Source organism: Protomyctophum bolini (assembly GCF_963924005.1).
Source record: "Protomyctophum bolini genome assembly, chromosome: 9".
Classification (NCBI taxonomy): domain Eukaryota; kingdom Metazoa; phylum Chordata; class Actinopteri; order Myctophiformes; family Myctophidae; genus Protomyctophum; species Protomyctophum bolini.
Window position 1 is genome coordinate 7,323,045 of NC_137870.1, and position 20,717 is coordinate 7,343,761.

At 42.9% G+C, this 20,717-nt stretch overlaps 1 protein-coding gene across 1 annotated transcript; it reads left to right on the top strand.

The window, feature by feature from the left end:
* Nucleotides 1–2,639: 2,639 nt before the first annotated feature.
* On the top strand, nucleotides 2,640–14,715 carry ppm1na (protein phosphatase, Mg2+/Mn2+ dependent, 1Na (putative); the record flags this gene model as incomplete). The annotated part of the gene is made up of 6 exons (XM_080771465.1): nucleotides 2,640–3,048; nucleotides 7,949–8,520; nucleotides 11,991–12,108; nucleotides 12,267–12,381; nucleotides 12,711–12,774; nucleotides 14,662–14,715. 6 exons carry the CDS (start codon nucleotides 2,640–2,642, stop codon nucleotides 14,704–14,706), a joined length of 1,323 nt encoding a protein of 440 aa, XP_080627591.1. The 3' UTR covers nucleotides 14,707–14,715.
* Between the last annotated feature and the right edge of the window lie 6,002 nt (nucleotides 14,716–20,717).

Genomic DNA, 20,717 nt, shown 5'->3' on the forward strand with positions numbered 1-20,717 from the left:
GAAATGCTGTTGAAACAAAACTGAAGCAAAGTACTGCTCCTTATCTCTATGTGATGAAGGCAGATCTGTCCAATTTATTTTTAACAAAATGTCTCAAATCATGAATGCGGGGTCCGATTGCTGTGAAACTTTGCACACACATTCCCTCCAGGCCATGATGGAAGCAATGCCAAATTGGCCTCGTAGTGGAGCGATCCATGAGCAGATTCATGTTTTGGCCCATAACTCTTGAACCACACAATCAACATTATTTCACCCCCAAATTAAGTGTATACATACATTGAGAGGTGAAGCGGCGAACAGTCAACATCAGCTTCCCACATTCACACACCAACGGTGGCGAGCTCACACCGACATTGAAGGCAATGTAGGGTTCAGTGTCTTGCCCAAGGACACTTCGACATGTGGACAGGAGGAGCCGGGATTCGAACCGCCGACCCATGCAGGGATCATTGGACGACCTGCTCTACCTCCTGCAAAACAGTGACATCTGCTGGCAAATCCCATTGACATAATATCACTCACATCTCTATCTCCTGACCATCTTTGCTGCCTGTTATCCCATCTCTATCTCCTGACCATCTTTGCTGCCTGTTATCCCATCTCTATCTCCTGACCATCTTTGCAGACACCATCTATAAATAATGCAAAAAAAACCCTGTCTGTCTGTCTCATTCATATAGGCTCCCTTCTACACGCAACTAGTGGTGACAGAACATATATGCAGGTACATCCGTTCTTAAGCCTGGCATTATATCCCTAATTATGCATGGGAAATTATAAAACGTACTTTTTTCAAAATAGCAAAAATAACACATTTTGATCTTGTAGATCGACCATTTCCACATGCCGACGAATAGGGAGCATAGGGTTAATGTGGTTAAATTGATCTCATACAAACAACCATTAAAGTAGTTTGTCATAAGAACAACTCATACTTTCAGTACTTCCAATTACGCAATTACTGTAACTAACCCAGACCAAAGCCTACAAATACAAAGTGGTAAGTTAATGAGCTTAATTAACAGAGTAGTCTTAACGGAACAGCAAATCAACTGTTACTAAGTAAACTACAGCAGTGGGGTCCGGGGACCCCCAGGGGTCCTTGAGGGAGTTCCAGGGGGTCCCCAGGTAAATGACAGTTAAAGATGGAGTGCCACAATTTTTGTATTTTTCCAGTTTTTCATGTGTCTATGAGGTGACAGTATACTTCATTAGACACCCTGGAGTCGTTTGTATGTGCAATGGTGTATTTAACTTTGTATTTAGGGTTTCTTCCTGGAGGCTGAACCCTTGACAGTCAAACGGGCCAATGACATAAAACAGTAATATAGTGACATCACATTATCAGCCCCTCCCCTAACCCCTCCCCCTTTATCATACAACTACAGCTGTGGGTGTGGCTTCAGTTCAGGTGGATCACCACCCACCAGGCAAACCAGGCATACTTAATGAACTGGTGGGCGACTGGGCGTGCCCGCATAAAAACAACATTTTAACAAATACTGTACACTTTTTTGAAAAGAAAAATATAACAATAATGTTCTAGGGTGGAAAAAAATCACGGCACCCTGGGTCTGTAACTCTGAGTGTACAAATGGTTCAAATTGAACCCATTTGAATCAAAAGGACCCTAACTGTTCCATTTGGTTCCCAGAGATAGAAATGCCATTAAAAAGGGGACCGTAGCCTATAATTCAGGTCAAACCGGGGGCCCTAGAGCCGTAAAAAATATTCTCTTAAGGGGGTCCTTGGCATGCATCTTCAAATGGGGGTCCGCGGGGCTAATGAGGACCATTTAGGGGGTCCTTGACATGACAAAGTTTGGGAACCACTGAACTATATGACTGGAAACTGGAGAGCTATAGTTGTGGGTGTATGTGTGTACACAGATAGAGGCCTGATGGCCTGAGTGGAACATTGATCCATATAATGAATAGTTTCTTAGACATAACATTGTTTTCATAATGTATAGTACAGATACAGTACTAAGCACACAGTAGAGTGAGGTGCTGTATACTTCAGTAAAGGAATTTAACGAACTGACATGTTGAATCATAATCCACGTGGTAGAACATCCACAGCTTATCCAAACAGCCTAGGAAGCTTAGTGATTATCTTGGAAGTGTAATAAATAGAGAGAGAGTGAGAGGGCGAGGGAGGCGGGGGAGGGGGAGAGAGAGAGAGAGAGAGAGAGAGAGAGAGAGAGAGAGAGTGAGAGGGTGAGGGAGGCGGGGGGGGGGGGGGAGAGAGAGAGAGAGAGAGAGAGAGAGAGAGGAGGAACAGATCAACAGAAATAGATGGACCAATAGGAGCAGGAGGACAGACAGAGGGAGGGAGGCGAGGGACAGACCGTAAACACACCCTGAAGAAGACAAGAGAAGAGAAGACATCCAACACATGCCGATACTGCATACATGGACGTTTAGATTCTCCACTCGAGGAAAGACCAATTTGAAGATGAACCCGACTACTTTCTAGTCTTCTTATTTCTAACCCCCCGCCCCCCGGCCCCCCCCCACCTGTTGCAGTAACGGAGCCGGCCGGTTGCACTGGACCTCCTCCGGAGGACGAATAAAGGCCGGAGGCGAGTCAGGAAGCGAGGCAGGAAGCTCGGGCGCAGTCTCCGCGGGGCCATCATGAGGCGGGCGCGGCGCGCCAGCAACGTGGAGGTGCCCTCCTTCCTGCGCACCATGGCGCGGGAGACGGAGAAGAGGATCACGTTCTTCTTCAAGGGCGGCGGCGCGCGGGAGAAGGGCGAGAGCGACGACGAGGGGGACTGGGACGACGACACCATGCCCAGCCCGTACCTGGACCGGCCCGTCCTGGAGAAGCACACGGCGGAGGGCGGCGTGCGGTCGGGCGTGAGCTACGCCGTCACGGGCATGCAGGGCTGGCGGGCGCAGATGGAGGACGCCCACTGCTGCATGCCGCGGCTGAGGGGCGAGCTGGCCGACTGGAGCTACTTCGCCGTCTTCGACGGGCACGCCGGCAACACGGTGGCCCAGTACTGCTCCAGATACCTGCTGGATTACATCCTGAACACAGGTACGTACTGCTGGTCACAGTAAACACCCTGAACCCATTTTGACCTGAGGTCGATTCTACAAAATGTCTTCTAAATCATAACAGTTTTCTGAAAAACCTATGCTTCTATGTCAGTGGTGCTCAAACTATTTCATGCCAAGGAGCCCGAAAATTATATGTAATTGGCCACCGACCCCCATCTCAAAATATGGGACCCACGGCCCCAGAAGCAAAGATTTGAGTTAAAAATGTTCGCTCTGAAAGAATATATATTCCAAATGTGCGCCACATTTTCATGACTTTTCAAAAATAGAAGACCTCCATGCTCATAGCGTGGCACCGAGTGCCGTGCTTGTAGATCTGCTATTTTTCAATACACCAAAAACACCAAAAGGGGTTCCCGCAAAAATGGGTTAATATGTATACATGTACTATGACATCCTGAACACAGGTACTGGTCAGTCACACAGTAGTGTTGATTTTGTCGACTAATACTATGACAAAAATTGTCCGTCAACTACCCTTTGTCACTGACAAAAACTAAATGGAAACCAAATGAAAACTAAGCAATGGTGACTAAAACTAAGACTAAAGATATTGACAATTAGACTTGAAATGTTAGGAAGGGACAAGTGGACAAGAGATCCAGTATACAAGTCATTTTACACTTGGTTGCATGCTGAAAATAGCAGATCTACAAGCTCACAATTGTTGTGAGCTTGTAGGACGGCTATTTTCAGCAAGTGTAAAACAGTCATCACGACGGCATCAAGGCCCGCCGAAATACATTTTGGTCGCCTAAAATCGTATAATATTTATAGTCGACTAAAAGTAGACTAAATGGTAAATGGTGCATTTATATAGCGCCTTTATCCAAGGCGCTTTACATCTATTGTGCATTACATTCACCCATTCACACACACACACACACACACACATTAACACACCGATGGCGGCGGAAACCATGCAAGGCACCAATCAGCACATCAGGAGCAATTAGGGGTTAAGCGTCTTGCTCAAGGACACTTCGACAATAATTCTGGGGAGCCCACAGGGTTCGAACTGGCAACCTTGCGGTTACCATCCAGCCACTCTACCCCTGAGCCACCGCCGCCTAACACTGAAACATTTCAGATGACTAAAACATGACAATATTTAAAGAATTTTCATTCGAAAGACAAAAAAAGTGAATAGAATAGAAATGTAACTGCCAAAATCAACACTGGGTTACAGTAAACATTACTGAATACAGGCTCTGGCCACGGTGACTAACACCCTGAATTCACCCTGGTCCAACAATGTAAGCTGTAAGTTAAGCCTTCAAAACTGTTCTCTTCGCATTTACTTCGTTATTTGAATGATAATCAACTTGTCAAGTTCATAAAGCGTTCTATCTAGGTACGTTTCCAATGCACACGTTCAAGTTAAAGTCTGTTCATTGAGAGTGATTGAATTAGCACTTGTTGCTTCCCTAAGGAGATGAGTGTGTGAGTTTAATGGGCGGGTCATCGGGGTAAGACTATTTCCAGACTCCAGAGTTACTTCAGTCTAATCAGTCTGGTGAACACAAAGTACTCGACAGCAGTGGATTAAGGCCCTGCAGGGCAGAGTAGAGAGAGAAACAGGGAAGACTATATATTGTTCTGATTATCTACAATTGGAAGGCTACAATAGGACTACAATAGGACCATGGGTAACATGGAACATTCCCCATTTAAAGCAGGCAGCACAGTGAGGGTGAAAAGGCTTAGGATCCAAGCATCTCTGCTGTGCTATACACCTTTGGTTCCCAACCTTTTGGACCCCCCAGGGGTCCTTGAGGAAGTTCCAGGGGGTCCCCAGGTAAATGATAGTTAGGAACCACATGGACCCTTATGGGTCTGTAACTCAGAGTGTACAGATGGAACCAAATTTGTATACTCTCAGAGTTAAATTAACTTTGATTTTATGTATTAGGGTCCCAGAGATAGAAATGCCATTAAATAGAGGACCGTAGCTTATAATTCAGGTCAAACAGGGGGCCCTAGAGCCGTAGAAATCTTCTCTTATGGGGGTCCTATAGGCATGTATCTTCAAATGGGGGTCTGCAGGCTAATGAGTATCATTTTGGGGGTCCTTGACATGAGAACGTTTGGGAACCACTGCCTTAAACAGAATCCACTTATTACTTAGGGAGGGAGACAGGGAGTTAGCCATTAGTGAGAACGTATACTGTATATAATAATCCGACATAACTTTAGGAAAGTCACACGCTCTGTTCTGTTCTCCTCTCCTCCTCACTGGCTTGAGCAATTGGTCTCAACTTGCACACGGCATTGATCATTAGCATCTATTATTTAAACCCCGGGCAAGCCTGTTTTTCAAATTTGCCCAAATTCATTCAAGCTGTTAATTTTATTACCTTTTTTGGAAACTCTGTAACTGCACGCGTGGACACGGATCAGGGACACCTGAAGGGCTCTGTTCTGTTGCCAGCATATGTGGAGGTTCTCTCTCCTTCCTCCTAAAAACACAAATTTATTTGTATATACACACATAAAGATGTAATCTCACCTTGATTTTAAAATTGTATTAATGATAATGATAATGAATTTATTTATAAAGCACATTTCAAGACATAGTCACAAAGTGCTTTACATAACAGGGTAAAAAACAACAACAACGTATAGTCACAGCTACAACAAGATATCATTGAATGACAGCAGGCACAAAATGAAAGCATACACACAAAAATAGAATAAGGTATGCAAAAGAAAAGTAAAAGAGAAAGCCTTAACGTTAAAGGCGGGTTTTTAGAAGGGATTTAAAACATGACACAGATTTAGCTAAGTTTTAAATTAATAGGTAGGGCATTCCATAGTTTGGGAGCCCGGATTGAAAATGCCCTGCCACCTTTTGTGATGATGTGGGGGTCTCGAGGAGGGCTTTGTCTGAGGACCTGAGTGAACGTGTAGGCTTATAATAACTTTTAAGGTCATCTCTGGTCTGGTTCCCATCTTACATCTCCGACTTACTCAAGCCATAATGTCCCAAAGCGAGGTCCTCAGATAACCCATTCTGACCGGGCACCCATTTCGGTGTCAGCATCATGTTATGTTTTAGCTATTGAAAAATAGCAGACCTACAAGCTCATAGCGCGCCACCGAGTGGCGCGCTACGAGCTTGTAGGTCTTCTATTTTTGAAAAATCGAAGAACGACTGCATTTTTTTAGAATCTGATCTCAGGTCAGAATGGGTTGATCAGACCCAGTGTGTGTCCAGTGGAAACCTCGTATGAATCTGATCTCAGGTCAGAATGGGATAAAGGGCTCCTCGAAATCCAAACATCCACGGTAAAAACTAAAAGGCCTAAAATCAATCGGGCCTTTGCTTTCAGAGCCCCCGACCCTCTGGAATGCCCTCCCTCTGGAGATCAGCCTCGCAGAGTCCATCCCCCGCTTCAAATCCCTCCTGAAAACTCATTTTTATATTTTTATGTAAAGCTGCTTTCATCCCTTAATAGTTTTAACCTATTGTATCTTTCTCCATATTGCTTGCTTGTTTTATCCTGTATCATTACTTATTGTTGTTTACCATTTTTTTTATGATGTGGATTGTTTTTACTCTCTGTGAAGCACTTTGTAACTTCGTTTCGAAAGGTGCTACAGTACATAAAAGCTTTATTATTATTATTATTTATTATTAATCTGTGGGGGTGGTCGCAGCAGTGGCACCCAACAAACAAACATGGTTGTCTACACATCCTCCGCAGTGACAACAGGCCCACATTGCTTTGCGTTACTTGTGAAGTTGTGGATCTGCTATTTTCGCTGAATACTTGCCCCAGAATAGGGTCACTACTATTCAGTATTTTAGCTGTGACGTGAGCGCCCCCTCCTGAGATACTTCCGGGTCCTACTTTTGTGTCGCTTTTGTGTCCCCATAGAGTTATACTGCGACGCTCCGTCGGGACTAAATCTGAGAAGAAAACAACCACGAAAGTCTAATTTTACCGCTTTCCTCGCAACAACAAAGCTGCGCTGCTCTCCCAAATCCATTGCCATTTTATTTTATTGTGTCAACTAAATTCTCATTAATGCAAACTAGATTCAACATACTGCACACATTCTAAATATGCCCCCGAAATATTTTACCGAACAATAATATCAATAATAATGATAATAATAGTCTTTATTGTCCACATCATATATTTTTCTTGTCATGGACACATCTACTACTCGAGTTGGAAGCATTAAGACCCATTTTAACCCTCAATGGCTTCCTTTCTGAACGCGTTTAGATATTCTATTTACAATGAGATGCGGACGGGAGCTGGTGCCACTTGGACCCGGACGTAACGTAGCACTACAAAATTACGTCGGACTTAAATACTGAATAGGGTTCATGAGTATTTGACTGTGTGAATACTTGCCCCAGAATAGGGTCACTACTTTAGGGTTCATGAGTATCTGACTGTGTGAATACTTGCCCCAGAATAGGGTCACTACTTTAGGGTTCATGGGTATCTGTCTGTGTGCAGGTGCTGTGAAGGTGCAGAATAGGGTCACTAATAATAGGGTCACTGAGTATCTGACTGTGTGAACAGGGTCACTACTTTAGGGTCACTGAGTATCTGACTGTGTGAACAGGGTCACTACTCTAGGGTCACTGAGTATCTGTCTGTGTGCAGGTGCTGTGAAGGTGCAGAACAGGGTCACTACTTTAGGGTCACTGAGTATCTGACTGTGTGCAGGTGCTGTGAAGGTGCAGAACAGGGTCACTACTCTAGGGTCACTGAGTATCTGTCTCTGTGCAGGTGCTGTGAAGGTGCAGAATAGGGTCACTACTCTAGGGTCACTGAGTATCTGACTGTGTGCAGGTGCTGTGAAGGTGCAGAATAGGGTCACTACTTTAGGGTCACTGAGTATCTGACTGTGTGCAGGTGCTGTGAAGGTGCAGGAGGACCCAGAGGAGCTGAAGGAAGGCATCAACGAGGCCTTCCTGAAGATCGACAACCACATGCACGAGCTCACGCGCACCGAGGGCTGGGAGCGCGCCGGCTCCACGGCCACGGCGGTGCTGATCTCGCCCCGCTACATCTACTTCATCAACTGCGGTGACTCCCGCACCTTCCTCTGCCGCAACGCCCAGGTGGCGTTCTACACGGAGGACCACAAGCCCTACAACCCCCGGGAGAAGGAGCGCATCCAGAACGCCGGCGGCCAGGTGACCCAGGCCCGGGTCAACGGCTCCCTGGCGGTGTCCCGCTCCCTGGGGGACTTTGACTTCAAGGAGGTGGACTGGCGGTGCCAGACGGAGCAGCTGGTGTCCCCGGAGCCGGAGGTGTACGAGCGGGAGAGGAACGCGGAGGACGAGTTCCTGATCGTGGCGTGCGACGGCGTGTGGGACGCCATGAGCAACGACGAGCTGTGCGCGTTCGTGCGCAACCGCATGCTGATCTGCGACGACCTGAAGGAGATCTGCTCGCAGGTCATTGACCTCTGCCTCTATAAGGTGAGAGGTCAGCACTGGTCGCGCCACAGACGGTCGCAGACGGTGTGTGATGGGCTTTAGTCACAAAGTGCTTTACATAACAGGGTGAAAAACAACAACAACGTAGTCACAGCTATACAACAATATATCATTGCAATAACAGCAGGCACAACATGAAAGCATACACATATAATCAAAAAATAGATTAAGGTATGCAAAAGGAAATTAAGAGAAGGCCTTAACGTAAAGGTGGGTTTTCAGAAGGGATTTAAAACATGACACAGATTGTGCAAGTCTTACTTTAAAACAGTTTAGGTGCCATTACCATACTACTATTTGGCCAGGAGATGGGGTCGTTGACCAGTGCCAGCCGCATTTGGAAAAAGTTCACCAGATAGCTACAGTAGTTGATGTAAACATGAACCGCAGGTGAAAGTCGGCCATCTTACTGAGGTCTATAATGGGCTGCAGTAAGATGGCGATCCGTGTTATTATCATAACTAAGTCAATCTAAGGTTTAATTAAGCTTCGAATATCGATATGCATTTATGAGCCATAATGCATATAGACACGGCTTGTGCGCGTGCACGGGTGTGCACACGGAATTTTTGTCCGTTTTTACGTGAGAATCGTTCGGCGCTATAGATAAAAGAAAAAGAAAGAATGCCAACGTGATGCTAATCAAGCGGCGATTGACGCGGATTAAACATCTTACGTCTTAACGGCTCTGGCACCGGGGACAAAGTGAGGACAAGCTCGTCTTAACGCCTACGGCATCCATCCTGTTTTAGGTAGGGGCGGGCGTTCCATAGTTTGGGAGCCTGCCACCCTTTGTGATGAGCTGGGCTGTGGGGGTCTCAATTAAGGAGGGCTTTGTCTGCATGACTAAGATTGGCTTCGCAGGAAGGAGTAGGCCTACTCCGTTTTGAACGAAATGCCTCGAATGTACGATGATAAGATCGCCCCCCTCACTTCACACGGGTGTGATCTTTTTTTACTATGACTTTCGTTCCGCGTCAATGGAACATTTCCAGACAAACAGATAAACAACACAACTAGTTGTGTTACTAGTTGTGTTACTAGTTGTGGGGCTGATAACGGGGCTTAATTTTAAAGCCCCATTAGCCCCATTTTAAAGCCCCATTAGCAGGGTATTTCCATTTCGCGTCATTGCTAGAGGTTTAATCTAGCAATGAACTATGATTTAGAGTTATAATCACGCTTGAGCCTGTTATTCAACACAAGTTGACTAAAACGTGATTATAACGGTCTAACATTGGCTAAGGAGGAACATGGTGGAAAAGCTACAGCAATAGCAGCCACCAAGCAGCGCTGTTTTTGGCAGCAATTTTTTATTTTAGTTTTAGTCGGTCTCTTGAATAGTTTTAATGTAGTTTTAGTCGCATTTTAGTCACCTGGAATGTTTTAGTGTTAGTCTAGTTTTAGTCGACTAAATATAACATTGTCGACTAAATCTACAGGTGACGAAATCGTCAGTATATTTAGTCTTAGTTTTAGTCATCATAGCTTAGTTTAGACAACTATTCCACAATCTCCGAATGTTATATAGAATCTGGAACTACACCTCCCGAAATATGAGTAAGGATAAGCTGCCATTTCCGTTCACGAAGATATATTTTAAAATATTTATTTATTTTTCCATTTCTGCTAAGCAACAAGCTATATATATGCTTAGATGTTTTCTATTTATATTAGGATACATTTGTGCGATTGTAAACACGAAACGGAAGTGGCGAGGAGGCTCCACTTCCGCTTTATAATTTACTCATGACAGCTCTTCCGTCGCTCCAGACTGTATGATGGAAGCATTTATAATTTACTCATGACAGCTCGTCGCTCCAGACTGTATGATGGAAGCATTTATATTTTACTCATGACAGCTCGTCGCTCCAGACTGTATGACGGAAGCATTTATATTTTACTCATGACAGCTCTTCCGTCACTCCAGACTGTATGACGGAAGCATTTATATTTTACTCATGACAGCTCTTCCGTCGCTCCAGACTGTATGACGGAAGCATTTATATTTTACGCATGACAGCTCTATCCTATGATGGAAGCATTTGAAAATTGCGAGAGGCAGCAGTCTGGCAACGCGAAACTACCGCTTGTGGGCATGTACCAAATAACTCTGTGGCATGTACAAGCTCATGAAGACGTCATGGCAAGCTGCCAAATGTATACCAATTCACCTTTAGCAAAGCCCCACCCTCTACCACTTAGACACTCCCTGTTGGACACTTTCCAGCCAGGCTCATTCATTCCAATGTAAATATCATGGATTTTACACATTAAATACTGGTTCATTTTTGGAACCAGATCAGAATCTCTTCCTGCCATATGCACTGGAAAAATATGTGTGTGACATTTATTTTGTTAATTTATATTTGTTTTATCATAATAGCCGGAAAACTATTGGTGGAGAGGTTTGTCTAACCCATGTTATGCTTAGCTGTGATTGGACCATAGCAGTTTGAGGAGGGGCTTAGCTATAGGTCAATTACATTATGATATCAATTTAAATTCCATGGCAATCCAGATTCATCATAATCCATCATTTCTGTCTACTCACTCTGTCTTAGTACAGGGCTGTGGACAGTTCAGAAACCTGCCTACCAGTGACATCAATTTGGAGTCCAAGCTAATAGAAATTACAGTAAAATAAAATAAAATAAAGTATTATTAAATGAGGCTGTATTCTCCAGAATGGCTTTAGTCCAATACATAAGAAGACTCTGTGGCCTTATAGCCGACTCCAAATTGTTTCATTATTCATGGATTTAGCAGCAACAAATGAATGGAATTATGAATGGCTATAGATTCATGTGTAGAGAAGAAAGGGTCAGTAGACCTGCATGCATAGTATTTAACTGTGGAGACTCCTGGGTTAACTTACATGTTAGTTACTTCAATGTTATGTAAGTGGATTTGCTTTTCCTGCAGGTCTTCTTACGTTGTACCAACATAGCATGCCTTAAGACTGCACCAGCATAGTCTGCACTATTTATAGGTGTAGGGCTATGTACCGTACTGTAGCTGGCTACTGACTTGGATTATCCTGTGTGTGTGTGTGTGTGTGTGTGTGTGTGTGTGTTAGATGGACAGGCATTACCCACTGTCTAATGAGTCGTAATTGAGTGTGTAAAAGTGTCCCTGTAAAGGGCCCATCTTGATCCCAGTCTGAATGGTGGGTCTCAAATATTTTAGTTTTCCTGCATGCCGCAAAATCTGTACGATAGCCTTATGAATGAAAGACATTTACTATCCAATATTGTTATATCAATAGTTGTTCATCAATAGTTCTGCAACGCATCATCAAGCCATCATTCTATTGTGAATTGGCAAAACCACAATTAAATCGATTATCACCGTAATACTGTGACATGAACTTCAACTAATTTAGGTATCATCAGCATAAGAACTCTAATAATAAGTCTGAAATCTTGTCTCTATTTCCTCCCCATCCATAGGGAAGTGTGGACAACATGAGTATGATCATTGTACGTTTCCCTGGCGCCCCCAAGGTGTCACAGGAGGCACTGCAGCAAGAGGCCGATTTAGAACAACGGATTGAGCTCAAAGTGGAAGGTGAAAATTGCTACTGAAGAGTAAATTAACAGTTAAATTAAATTAGATATGGATAAGTGCCTTAATAATAACAGCCCTGTAAGACCTGTACTAAACCTTGAGGTCAATGGCACCTCTCTGATTCATTGCATTGTTGTGTTCACCATTTGTCTCCACAGAGATTGCCCAGGTGATGAAGTCTAGAGAGGAAGAACCTGACCTGCTGTATGTGATTAAATACCTGACTTCAGAGGAAATACCAGGATTGCCACCAGGGGGCGGCATTACTAGCAAGTGAGTCTGAAACGGTGCAGTACTTAGTTTAGACAGTACTTAGTTTAGACTAGTCATTGGGTTAGACCAGTCATTAGTCCTACTACAACTACAACCTATCTCAAACCCTCACCCTAACCCTAACCTCCCACGGGGCAGCACACCTAAACCTAACCTTAACCCATGTCTAACCAAGGACTTATATGCACCCCGCCTGAAACACCTGCGAAAGGGATTTGTAGTCTGTAGACTTTGTACAACTATAGTTAATTAATGTCACATCACATGTTGCTATAAGAATCTAAACAAATTCCACTGACCAGTACCTGCCTCTGTTTCTCTCTTTGCAGGCGAGACTGTATCATCGCTGCATATCAGAAATATGCCGTGTCTCCCAGAGCTCAAGAGCTGATGGTAAACGGCATAGAATTTACTGCATGTAATGATTTTGTTCCCCAGAACAAGAATCCTATAGCGTCCCTATTAGTCCTATTAGTCTGCTTGCCAGCCCATAGAGCCCCATTGTGAACCAGTGAACTAGTGAACTAGTTACTAGTTACTTTACTTTATAAAAAAGGAGGAAAAAAACCTTCCAAAAAATTCAGATACATTGTTTTCAAGAAACAAATATTCCCTAATGTCACTGCTCCAGTCCAAAGAACAAGAGCCAAAATCCAAAATCACAGAACAATACAACACAAAATATATACACAGTTTACATTTGACCACTGTGTGTGAGTGTGTGTGTGTGTGTGTGTGTGTGTGTGTGTTCCTAACCGTGCGCCACCAGACTTTACACCTTAAATGGATCCATGGAGTTATACAGGCGTTCCAACCTAAGGTGCAAGACCCGCCCAATTCTGTGTCTGATTGGCTTACCCTGGAACGTTACCCTATATGTTGACCAATCATCAGCCTGAATCTCGTTTGCGTCCAAGCATAGGCATGGTAACGGCGGGGCGTCGTTACCATGCCTCAGCCATGCCTATGGTCGGACGCAAACGAGATTCACTCCATTCATCATCGTTACGTTGACGTTATGCCCTGTGAAAGCCACCTTCTCTTTCTCATGTGGAATGTGTTTCACTCTGTCAGTTTACATGACAGACTCCACTCAGCGCACTCTGTCACAGTTCACATGACCAACTGGCAGGAGGAGGAGATGGTACTAACTAACTAACTATTGAAAACACAGTAACTGTAATGGCGTTACTGAATGGGAAAGGGTTACGTAAAGTAACTCGTTATAGTAACTCGTTAGTCACAACACTGATTATAATTGACTGTGGTCCCCCCACAGCTCTATACTAGGCCCCTTCCTGTTTTCACTCAAATAGCCTTATATCTTGCAACGGCGCTTTGTGAGCTTGTAGATCTGCTATTATCAGCAAATCGTCTCTCCGGAAATTACCATTTACTATGAAAACGTGCATTTCCCATCAGTTAGTTAGTTAGTCACCCCCAGGCATCATCACGTGACATCATCAGGGATGGAGATCCCTGATGTCATCAATATTAAGCCCATATATGGAGGTCCCTGAATATATATTGGCCATCAACTCTATTGTACATATGACCTCAAACCTTTTGATCTCCATATATGGAGCTGACCTGTTCTGACATTCCATATGTTGATCCTTCCCCATCCATGCTTCCTCTTCGATGTCTCCCTTTTGACTGATACCTGTCCATTCAAACTCTAGACGGGCCTACCCTGCCCCAAAGTTATTAGTGCAGCCGCGCCCGGCAGCCGGCGAAAACTAGTGTTCTCAACAGGCCCTAAAATTAAGGCCCGGCCCTACCTGGGCCCTCATCAAACCCTGTACACTCAAGATACTGCCCCCGCTGCCACCCTTAGATCTCCATATATGGAACTGACCTGTTCTGACATTCCATATGTTGATCTGACCTCGTCAAACCCTGTACACTCAAGACACGCTCCATACTGTATATGGCCAGTACAGAATTCATTCCATATTATGATCTGACCCCCCATGCCAAAGCGCCAGCACTTGCCCAGCAGTCTGCTGTCACCCAGGTGGATGAGTGTACGGGACTTCGCCCTTTAGGGCGAGGTCGCTTCTCGCCCTCAGGCGTCTTACTGATTATTAGTCTAGTAATCTTAGTACCGCTAAGTCTAATCTAGGCTCTGTCACAATACAGTGTCGCACGCCTAAAATAGCAGACCTACAAGCTCACAAGGCGCCACATCCGCAATGGGTTGTGAGCTTGTAGGTCGCTACTATTCAACGTGCAAACAAATTATGAATTGGAATTAAATATATGACTGTGGCATTTCAGGACACTGGAGCATCTGAAGAGGATTCTTCTACCCAGAGCCAATGAGGGGGCAGAAAACAGCCCGGTTCACGTGGTCCATGTAACTCGTTTTCACTCTAAAGCCCATAGACTCCAGTGCATTCCATAAACTTCCGGTTCAGACCTTTGTCACTACTCTTCGCCAATAGAAGTCTACGCAGAAGAGCCGCCATTGGACTGGCCCCCCATGACGTGAACAGAGTTGTCATAACTCTCTACTCTCTACGACTCCAATTCTACGTAAAGTCATTGCCATGGAAACCAAATGAAACCACCATCTTGAGCAAAAGGGACTCAACTCAACTCAGCTGAGAAACTATAGCTATTGATGGAGAATGAAAATAAAACAGTAGAGTTGGGGTGGCATTTCGCCCCGGTAATTATTCTTTGTGTAATATTTTCTTGCACGACATATACAGTAAGACATCAACTGTAATGAGCACTTTGGTTTCTTAACCCATTCTGACCTGAGATCAGATTCATACAAGGTTTCCACTGGACACACACTGGTCTGATTAACCCATTCTGACCTGAGATCAGATTCTAAAAAAATGTCAGTCGTTCTTCGATTTTTCTAAAATAGCAGACCTACAAGCTCGTAGCGCGCCACTCGGTGGCGCGCTATGAGCTTGTAGATCTGCTATTTTCCAATAGCTAAAGCATAACATGATGCCAACACCAAAATGGGTTCCCGTTCAGAATGGGTTAAAGCGGTAAATAACAGTCACGCAGTGAGAACAAGGGGGGGTTACGGCGTCTAAAAATGGTAATTAGAAAATTAGAAGTGTTTTCACTAACCTCACAGTGCCTGGGTAGATCGATATCAATAGATGAAGAGACAAAATGGCATCACAGTCCTACAGAAAAAGAAGAAAAGAAAGAAGGAAAAAAAGGTGTAAAAGGTATGGTGTAAAGTTAAGTTATGAGCGCTTGCATGTACATCACAACACTTGCATCACCCCAGAAAGACTAACAATGGAACACAGGTATCTGACAGTAAATAATTATAGTTGGCACCGTCCTGTGATGGAACGAAAGGGATTTAGATAATAACAGTGGCATGTTATGCAAGCAGAACGTATGCCATGAAGATATAGACCACCAGACAGAGCGGGAGGGAGGTAGAGAAGTCAGAATTAGCACGTGTACACACATACCTCATTAAACCTCGCGTTTAGAGAGGAGGTGTGATGTTGAACTGCTCTGAGCTGGGCCTGATGCCATGTCTCTGTAGGCTTGTTGTGCAACCTTGTGGACTATTTGATGTTTTTGTTTTTGTGACAGACGATGATCTCTGTATAAAATACAATACGTTTACATGGAAATAATAATGACTATGGTATATTTGTTGACTTTGTATTTATGGTAGTTTCTGCTATAGTTTCTAAACACTCGAAACATGCATCATTGGGTGACATGTTGGCATTATGCAAAATACAACTCAAATATAGTAAAGAAATCAAATGTATGTCCTGCCTGTGAAGCACTTTGAACTGCAACCCTGTATGAAAGGTGCTATATAAATAAAGCTTATCATTATTATTATTATTATTATTAGTACACTACAGTGACATATCAAAAAACTGTGAGAACTTTTTTGGGATCGGGACATTCAAATTTGATAGAAGAAAGTCTACAAACATGCATAATTCCTCGATGCTCCTGTACTGTCCACGGCATTAAAAGTGACAATAATGAATGAGATTTGCTTGTGCTGTAGCCTTGCCAAGGCCTCGAAAGCAGGCTCGCGTTGGGGGTCATGGGTCTCATAGAATGTGAATTGCCAGGCTGTGGTGAGACTCCACACCTCTGTATTAATTGATGCAGCGAAGCCGTCATTGGACAGCATGTCCTTCTCACCCTCTCAGTCCCCCCCCCGGCACCACTAAGAAGAAAATAGATACTTCAAATAACCATCTCTAGAGAATGACATCAGAATACATGTAGTGAATGTGGAAAGTGGACACGGGGAAGTAAAATACAGTAGAAGGGACTTGAGAGGAAAGGAGAGAAACTGTAAAGAGGAACTGCTGCTGCAAAATTTCAGGCGAGTCATTTCTGTGTTTAAAAAAAAACCCATTCAGAACGGGAACCCCTTTTGGCGTTTTAAGCATTATTATGTCATGCTTTAGCTATTGAAAAATAGCAGATCTACAAGCTCGTAGGCAGCACGGCACCGAATTGTAGAATGTATTGTATTACAAATGTAGGCTTTCCCTGTCTGTCTAATTTTTAACATGGTTTCGACATAAACTGAGAGGTAACAACTAACAATGTGTTTTTCCTCCATGTATCCTGATAATAATAATACAAATAATCAAAGGCGGTATTTGAAGTCGAGCCATTGCGTGCTATTAAAAGGCTAGTTTATACTGTACAAGACAAGCTATAGGGCTCATGTCTATTAAATAGCTGTGGGCATTAATCCTCGATAGATCGGCTCACTGTCAAAGCTGTGAGTCATTCATTAATGACACAGCGTGAGCCACCAGAACTTCCAGGAGGATTGAGCGAGCCAAGAGGCTCACGTACAGTACTGTGAAGATGTTCCAAATGAGACTGACATCCCAGGAGCCAAGAATTTGGCTCAGAGAAGGGGTTGATTTAGTAGGAGTTAAGCCGCGTTCACACCATAACGAAGCTATAGGAAAAAAAAGCTGTTCATTCCAAGCTTCAAAATGAAAAGGCTAGCCTGGTCTGCATAACTAACATGGGAGCACGAAGCAAGAAGCTGCTTCTAGCTTCCTTGGTGTGAACGCGGCATTAGGCTTTATAATCATGAGCCAACGCATGTCTCAAGAAATCCAAGTTCCAAGTATAGGTTGACCTGCTAGGACTGGCCGGCTGCCACAATTATTACATCATCGTCTCATCGCAATTATTTGAGATAATTATGTTTGCACATAATCGTCATAATTGTTTTTGGGTTGAACAACAATGTTTTTCACACATTTTCCAAAAATAGCTGCTGAACTATAGCTGATCTACAAGCTTATATTATATACAACGTGTCACTTGGGGGGCGCATTGTAAGCTTGTAGATCAACTATTTCAGCTAACTGTACATGTTTTTGAGTATATTTAGTATAAAATGACTAAATATTAGCGGTGCATGATTATGAAATGATGACCGATATTCGATCTCCGATTATGTGCAGGATCATATCTGCCGATTCTGACCGATTCCGATATTATACAGAGGACCACAATGGAAAGAAGCCTATAGGCCCTATAGGGGCTTGGACCAAAGGCTGTTAATAAAGTATTCAATTAATCAATAAATAGCATAATACTTTTCCAAGTGTCTGTTTTCACAACTGAATGACTACTGAATGAGAGGAGTACACAAATTAGATTTTATTTTCAATTTCATGATTTTTTTGCTGTTGAAAAACGATTCAATAATCTGTATTATTTTGAGACCAATCCAATACCGATATGGCATTTCTCGTTTATCCTTTTATCTTTTTAACCCTGTACTGTTGTTGTTGTATCTGTTATGTTTTTTTTCTTCTTAATAAAGTCTGTTCCTAGTGTTCCCATGTAAAGCGCTTTGGGTATTTAGAAAAGCGCTATATCAATTTGAGCTATTATTATTATTTTATTTGTTATGGCCGATATGGCTAATTACGATTAGGCTACTGATTAATCGTGCATCAGTAACTTCTTTGTAGGCCTATATTTAAATTATTTGTCATATCTGGCACGTGCAATTTTTGATAACAAACTCTAAACAATGTTCAATGCCAAAAACACAATTAAAGTGTTAATCGTAATTACGTGCGACAATTATTCGTCAACTTAAATTTGTGATCGTGACAGACAGCCCTAATCTTCACATGTGATAACCATCACATCTTGAAAATGTACTTTGCCAAGTACATTTGCAAGTGTACATAGTGAATGAACTAGAGCCAAAATATTAATAATAAATTCTTCCTGTGTGAAGTGATTTTAAAATGCTTCATGTTCATGAATCCTACTGTAGGCTGTGTGTTTTGGGGTTAGTAGGCTATTGTAAGGTCACACAATGAGATAGTGTGTATGCAAGTTACAACATGAAGTTATAATAGTCCGGCAGTCAACAGGCTTCTTTTGTTTAAAGTGTGACATTTGGTACATAGTATTTTTTATTGGCCTAAATATTGTCTGTATACATACATTCATGAATCCACTTGCTGACCGGCTGTCAGCCTTGAGCTTTTTGTTAATAGGGGTTTATATGTGACCATACCATTACGGCCATAGCCGTCATCACAGATGTCATGAGGTCAGCAGAAATGTGATGAGGTCAGCACAAGAAGTGTTTTTGTGCAAAACAATGCTTGGAATGGATTCAGAATCATGTGAACCCCCTAGTTTAGTAGTTTGACATGTCACATGCTACTTAAAGCATATAATGAAAATGTGAAAATCTTGCCTCATGATTAATACTTTAATAGTATGGTCACATAATTATAAACCCCCTATAAAACAAATATATAGCCTCTAGACAATATTTTAGGGCAATAAAAAAGATGACCAAAATGAATGTCCCAAAATGAATGTCCCACTCCCACTCCAAAACCCCGGCTGCCAGACTATAATCAGATGGTGGCAATCAGATTAACATATTTGTCAAACAGTTTGTCTCTCTTCGGCCTGCAGGTGTACAACGTTGTGTACCATTTATAGAATTCAATCAGATTAACATATTTGTCAAACAGTTTGTCTCTCTTCGGCCTTGTGGTGTACAATGTTGTGTACCATTTATAGAATTCAATCAGATTAACATATTATTTGTCAAACAGGTTGTCTCTCTTCAGCCTTAAGTGTACAATATTTGTGTACCATTTATAGAATTCAAAATGTATCATTATTTTGGTTTTCTGGAAAACAAAACGAAAGACAAACAAAAACAAACCTCACAAGACAAACACAAACCCACCCACCCAACCCCCTAATAAACCCAATCACTTTTCATCCACAGCACAGATAATCTCAGTGTTGCATATAACAGACAAAAGCATAAAATCAATCCCAAAAGGTTAAAAACAAGATTAAAATAAAGTTAAGTAGGCTACAAGTCAAGTCAATTAGCCTGCTGACAGTATGCTAGCCACACAATATAGCGGTGCACATGTAGGCTATGCACCTTGTAAATTAAGTTTCGGTATTTTCTTTTTTTAATCGAATGTTATGTTTCTGGCCATGATATTATCATTATAAATAATGCAAAAATGTCTCGTGTTCACTCATTTTACCCCATTCTCCGTCTCTCCGAGCTGAGTCTGTCCGTTGATTGAGTAATTCCAAACACCTGCTACAGCTCTGCTTGTGATGTTGTTGATCGAGGTTTGGTAGGAAAAAGATGCTCCTCACCTCACTCAACTTTCTAGACATAATAAAGCTGTGAATATCGATCAGGACAGTTTTCTGGAAAGAGGCTAAAGCAGCATTCAATGGAGCAACCTGAGGTCGTGGTCGCCAAAAACAGCGTCAATGATACGGTAAAAGTATAGCTATTATTCAGCAGCAAAGTGACACTGCGCAATGCATTGCAGGCATGCAGGCTGGCTTATAGGCCAGTCAGTGGTTCCCAAACCTTTTCATGTCAAGGACCCCCAAATTGACACTACCCCGCGGACCCCCATTTGATGAATTGAACAAGGTGGACCCTCTTGTAAACAAGTGTAATGCTTTATTGGGTCGTCCACTCACAGTTAACAATCTTTAATTGAGTTGTGCGGCTGTGCCTAAGTGTATATATGCCTACTGTAATTCTGCAAACTGTTAATAAATATTTCAATCAATCAAAAGATATGCCGGGACCCCCATAAGAGAAGATTTGTACCTCTAGCAGTGATTCTCAACCCGTTTAATTTCAAGGACCCCCAGTTTGACATGCATTAGTCTATGGACCTCCATTTAAAATGTCATGGACCCCCAATTGTTATTGTAAAAATCAATGTTGTTAATTTAACTCTGAGAGTGTACAAATGGAAGCAAATGCATGCGTTATAGGGTCCATTTGGTTCCATTTGCACGCTCTCAGAGTT